Source organism: Primulina huaijiensis, unplaced genomic scaffold, assembly GCF_012295235.1.
Source record: "Primulina huaijiensis isolate GDHJ02 unplaced genomic scaffold, ASM1229523v2 scaffold208142, whole genome shotgun sequence".
Classification (NCBI taxonomy): domain Eukaryota; kingdom Viridiplantae; phylum Streptophyta; class Magnoliopsida; order Lamiales; family Gesneriaceae; genus Primulina; species Primulina huaijiensis.
In genome coordinates, this window is record NW_027355151.1 from 1 (window position 1) to 6,181 (window position 6,181).

The 6,181-nt window shown below is 35.4% G+C and overlaps 1 protein-coding gene and 2 non-coding genes across 3 annotated transcripts; all 3 read left to right on the forward strand.

The window, feature by feature from the left end:
* The first annotated feature begins 118 nt into the window (after window positions 1-118).
* LOC140966863 (small nucleolar RNA snoR2/U65) lies at window positions 119-270 on the forward strand. The gene has a single exon (XR_012173451.1). It is a non-coding gene; the product is annotated as a small nucleolar RNA snoR2/U65 (small nucleolar RNA).
* A 30-nt stretch (window positions 271-300) lies between these two features.
* Window positions 301-388, forward strand: LOC140966862 (small nucleolar RNA snoR77Y). Its single transcript, XR_012173449.1, has one exon. It is a non-coding gene; the product is annotated as a small nucleolar RNA snoR77Y (small nucleolar RNA).
* A 3,268-nt stretch (window positions 389-3,656) lies between these two features.
* On the forward strand, window positions 3,657-6,176 carry LOC140966861 (uncharacterized; the record flags this gene model as incomplete). The annotated part of the gene is made up of 5 exons (XM_073427139.1): window positions 3,657-3,876; window positions 4,743-4,875; window positions 5,824-5,906; window positions 5,987-6,065; window positions 6,142-6,176. Coding segments are annotated over exons 1-5 (447 nt in total), but the record flags the coding sequence as incomplete, so codon positions are not given.
* Window positions 6,177-6,181: the final 5 nt, after the last annotated feature.

The window sequence follows — 6,181 nt, forward strand, 5'->3', positions numbered from 1 at the left end:
AAATATGAATTATTGATGCTAAATCACCTTGGAGAACTGATGCTTCCTTTCCAAGACATTTTAGTGAAATATTTGTACCCTTATTTTTTTACTGTGCTTTTTGTGATTTTTCGTTCATGGTCCAAGCCACGTCGCTTACAGCTGAATATCGGCAATGATAAGCGATGCTTTGATTGGGCCGAAATCAATTTACTTTTTCGCATGTTGATAGGAATCCGTCGATCGATTGTTTTCAGTTCGTCTCCGGAGCCGATTTGTGCGATTACAGTCAGTTGAACTTGAAAACGGTGTTTTAAACGGAGGCCGATGAGGATTATTTGGTTGATTATATCTGGAATTACCGTCTGAACATTTGTTTTGATGTTAGATCGACTATCTGAGGCGTACTTGGTTTTTGTTTCCTCATTGTTTAAATCATGTTTTCAAGATTTGAGTGTCTTTTTCATGGAAATTCATATATTGCCTGGTGTCAATACGTTGATGCAGAGGAAAAGATCAATAGAGTGCACTTCCCATTCCACAAGATGTCATTGTGGTTATGCCAAATGATCCACATAACCATTGGTGCCATCTGAATATCAGCTGGACCTTTAGCACTGACAAGATTGTGCCACCATTCATGTAAGCAAATAATCACCACTTACGACATTTCAATCCATTGGTAAAATGATTTATCCGCCCAAAGATATACATGCACCGAGATTAATTTCAAATCATAGCGTACGTTCACAACCCGGGCTCTTGTTATGCATGAATACCCAAAACTCAAATAATGTATTTTTTAAGTTCAAATTTTAAGTGTACGGTAAAAATAGCTAACCCAAGAGTTTTTGCGACGCCTCAAGCAAAAAACAAATGTTAAACGTCAAGAGTTTTTTTGTTCACCATCATATTAATCATGTAAAAAACGTGAAAAATTTTTTATAATAAAATTTAAGTTACTTTTTCAATTTCATAATACATTTTAACTCTTAAATTAAATTTCATTTTAAAAAATAAATATTTAATAATATATTTTAAAAAAAACCCAAACATCGAAATAAAATTTCTCTGGTATCATTCTTTTTTTGCCGACTAAGAGAGAACACTTAACACAATACAAGTTTTACTATATAATTTGTGAAACTTGAAGCTTGATCTCGACACTTCGTCACACTTCAGGTTATTCTCGTTATAAATCCGCTTGTGAAGTTTGATAAGCGTCAAGCTTGTTTAGAGAAGCTTGGGTGAGACATATCATATTTCCTTCAATCTTCCAGATCAATTTCAATATCCGACTCAACGAGGCTGCACCAAAGGTAATGCATAACAAGCAGAGTTCATTTGGGCCTCAATCTATGGCAAAGCTGAAGAAAAGTCGTGAATCAAAACGATTTCTTTACAATTTACTTGGCAAATACTCAACGTTTAGTTCATCACTTTTTTCATATTCATGTCAAATTTGTGTTAAAACGGTAACAATAGAGAGAAAATGGTAGCTTACAAATCATAAAGATACACTAGGTTTTCCTTGGATGACTGGGATCAAATGGGGTGGAAAAACAAAATTTCGTGCAAGTAAATAATCACAGCCAGTACGAAGTTCAAGAATTCGAGACAGTTCAAAACTTCAAATCATAGGATGATGTTATACCAGTATTTAACCACTCTCAGACCCCAGTGGATACTCAACAGCGGATCACTAAACAAGACTCGTAACTTTTACTCAACATGTGATCCCAAAAAGAAACTCACCAATCTCAGTTATACATACATTTTCTTACCGACTCTTGTCATTAGTGGGAAGCAGCTGCAGCTTCCATTATAGCCTTCTGCAATTCGCTCTCGACGTCTATGCCTGGCCTCTTATCATTGTTCTTCTGCTTCTCTTCTTTTTTCCAGCCTACATTGACATTCTCTTCGACCCCATTGCCCCTCCTGCGCCTCGACTGCTCGAATCCGGGAGTTGAAGTATTATCCTGCTTTTGAATGCCCTTTAATTCAAAACTTTCAGAGTTCCTCAGTTTGATTTCTTCCAACTCACATTGCATCTCCTTGTTAACTCTTGTTAAGTCAGTCAACTCCTTTTTCATCCAAGAGCAAGCGCCTTTCAATAACTCTAATTCTCTCTCACTGTCATCTCTTCTTGCAACCGTTTCATCACGTTCCACCTTCAAAACATGATTATCCGGTATCCTTTGAATACCGATTTTCTTGATTCTTAAGACCGGCATCGTGATTGCTGAGTTTTCCTCTGGAAATTCCATCGACCATCTGAAACTCAGCGCTACCCTCTTGGCTACCGTCATTTGGGTCGCCGCGGCGAGTTGTATCCCTTTAAAGATTGAATTTTTTTCATTTTCTCCGACCGAAGAATCCTTGACACCAATAGTCGGTCTCTCTAACGGCACAAAATCGAATGAATTGGAGTCAAAACTATTATCAGTACTGGAGCCGCAGCTGCTGAGATCGGGTTTCGAATGTGAGAAGGTGGATTTGCGGAGAGAAAAAGAGCCCAGTTGTGGTTTGAAGTACAGACAGAAAGTGGGGTTTGGGTTGTTGGGATTAGAAGGGTTGAAAGAGAATTGAGCGGAGATGTTAAGCGGGGAGTCATTGGGGGAACCGAATAGGCCGGTGCCTGACTTAAGAGTGAGAGTCAGAGGAGGAGCAACGGCGGAGGCGGAGGAGGTGGCGGCGGTTGCGTAGGAGAGTTTCAGGGATGGACCGGTGGAGAAATTGGTCGAAAGAGCCAGTGAGAGCTGTGAAGGGTTAGTTGTGGAGGTGCTGAAATGAGAAAAAAACGGTAGATTGAAGATTGAGATGGGTATCTTGGTACGGAGGAGAAGTGGCAGATGACGGTGGCTTTGGCGGTGGCGATCGTCGTCGAGTTTCAATGATATCTTCATCTTCTCTTCGTAAGAAAAGTTTATTCAGGTCGTGTATTTTCCGAGTATCGAGTGGCTAGAAAATTTTGGAGACTTCTCCGTAAGAAAAGTTGATTCAGCCATTCAGATAGATCATTGCATATCTTCCCTTTTTCAATCTCTTTTTTGAAAGCGTGACTTGATTACCTTTTTTTTAAATATAAAAAATAATCACACCTTTAGTTTATGATATAAAAGGTTTTCTAATTTGAAAATAAATTTTATTAAAAGAAAATTGATTATTTTTTCATGTATTTATCGTATATATATAGATCAATTGTCTTGACAAAAATAGAAAATAACAATGTAAGGATAATAATCTCAGTTTATGAAATTATTAGGTGAAATGAAGTGTGATTAACAATTTTTAGTGTAAATAATATTTTCTAATGATATAATTATCATAAAAACTCATAGGTTATTGACGTCATGATTTATTAAAAAAATATTATTTTTGAGTAGATATCTTTATCTTGAAAAATAATATTTTTAGTATAAAAATGATATTTTCATGAATTGAGTCGGATTGGAGATCCGTCTCATAAAATTGTCTCGCGAGATGATCTAACAAAAATTTTTGTAATTATTTTTTTACATAAAAACTCTGATGAGATCGTCTCACGTGTCAATTTTATATGACAAATCTTCTATTCGATCCGATCTTATTCATATTTTTGATTATCAATATAATTAGTTCAATACATATTACAGATATAAATCCCAGAATCGACGAGACTGTCTATATACGGGGTCGACAGTCGCACGTCTATTTTAGACCTACTCTATGATTTTTTAATTAGGACTTTTTCTTTTTGAGCCTAAATTACAGACGATTAAGACACGAGAGTGGAGATTAATGGCGGATCTCAAACCAGGGAACGCATCGGAGAACGAAGGCGGCGTGGTTGAGATCACTGTTAGGACCATCGGTCCTTCCCCTCCTTCTCGCCTGGCGCTCCCTTCTACTATAAAAGTACGGCTATCACCTTCTGAATTTAATTCCTTTATAAAATTTTCTCTCTAATTCTGATTATTTTATTAGCTGATTTGAAGTTTATAGCATTGGATGAATTGATTATTTTTTCCCGAGGAAACCAGTGCTCAGGAAGATATCGTGGCGTTGATTTGAGTGAATTGATCAGAGCGATTTATGTCATTGTATAACCAAAGCTGGATAAATGTCTTTCAGATGCTTTGATGAAGTATTTTGCCTATTACTTGAATAATCGTGCGTAGTTGAATTTATTCAGTAATCCTCTTCCTTTATTTTACGGTGATTGCATGTTCAAGTAAAATATTGCCAGGAAGCAAGGCTTTTTTAGATTTGAGCGAGTATGATCCGAATCATGGAAATGGAGAAGCTTTGGGACTTGGAATGTGCTGTACGATGTTTCACTTAATTCAAATCTTCATGAGTTCTATTTATAATTATACATATTAGTTATTGTATTAGTGGACGCCATGCACATGTCATTTGATTAAAGGATGAGCTTTTCCTTGAAATTAATCAATTAGATCACCATAATCGCTTTCACGACTGTTTATTCAGTGGGATCAATTATGTTTCATTTGATGATCACATGATGCGATATGCCAATAGGTGGAAAACCGACAAATTTAAGTTCATCATTAGTACTCAATGTTTTTTTAAAAGGACGGTGTGCATATTTTATAAAGAATAATTTTTGTGTCATTTTGTCAATTGATGAAGAAGTTTACTATTATTTTCTTGTTAACTTAGTTTGTTTCCCTCTCGCTCACTCTCTTTCAATCTATCTATTAAGAGTATTTTTATTGTGTAATATGTAAGATGATTTACTTGTGATTCATGACAACTAGGTTCGAGAATTGAGAAAATTGATTGCTGGAAATAGTCTCAAACCCATCGAAGAGATAAAGCTTATTTTTCGAGGAAATGTTCTGAGTGACAAAGCTAATGGTGATGATCTATCAGTCCAATTCCAAAACGGAGGTATGGTCTTTAATTGTTATTTGTTAGAATTGGTATTGTATGTTGCATCTTTCTCTGTTTTGAGTTACACAAAGTCATGTTTTGTATGGTTTGTGTGTGGTCGTTGATTATTTCAAAGAAATGAGTTCATTATTTTGCTCGGTAATGTAGACATGAAATTTTGTTTTCCTCGACAATACCAACCATAGTAAGATGACATGTTTCAAAATATGTTTTCCCCAAAACTCCATCCATGATGAGATCCAGTATATTGTCGTAACCCAAGTTGTCCATGTTTACTTGATTCTGCATTATGTTCCTACAACTTACAGTGATCAATGAAAAAGAAAGCATCTTTTTACTTCCTAGATTGTCTTTCAAACAAACAATTCAGAACAGAGAGCTGAATCTTATTGTTTGGCTGTTAGGTATATTGTTGCGGTAATGAATATTTTTCCCAGTGCCAAGATCTCCTATTATTTGTGCAAGCTTGAAATACTAATTTTAATTTTCCTTCTAATAAAACTGAATATGTTGAAGCAGTGCCTTATTCACTTACCATTTAAACTTCTTAAAAGCCTGATTCCATCAGTTTAAAAGTTTGTTAACTTTTTCTCTATTTTGTACTAGCGGTACATTTTATTGATTGTCTAAAATTCAACTGAATGGGGAATGTAGTTTTCCATGTTCACCGATTCTTGATTTAGTTGTAGTCTGGTATTCAGCCTTATGATATTTTTTATTCTATTCTTTTTATCATCTTATGATATCTATTTTGAATACAGCTCAAAATTTCTACAAGTTCACTTGAACTAGTCCCACAAATGATTTCTACTGACCATGTTTGTTCTCTCGAAGCCTCATGCTCATAATATTATGCTGGATTTCCTTGTTCACATTTTGCAAAATATTTTCTACTATTATTGGAGTATTATATTTCTGACAAGGTCGCATAATGCTGATTTTCAGAATCAATTATTGTTGCCATCAAACCCAAGCCACCTTCAAAGCTTATTCGGGACAATTTTGATGACGATGAAAATGAAGATCTAGTCAGTTTTAAGTGATTTTGGAATCTCATTCTGTAATGACTAAACGTGCGAATAATCTAATCTACTTTCTGTTCATGCAGAAATTTCAACTTCCGGAATCAACCAGCAGATGGAAAAAGAGGCTTTTCTCCATTTTACATGATAAGTTAAAGCTACCGGGTGAGAAATAGTTACTTTGTTGACTTTTTACGTAAATATGCTTGAAACAATTTGATTAACTTGTTTCTCCTCATAGATATGCTTTTGATGGCAATTTTCTCTGTCAAACTAAAGAT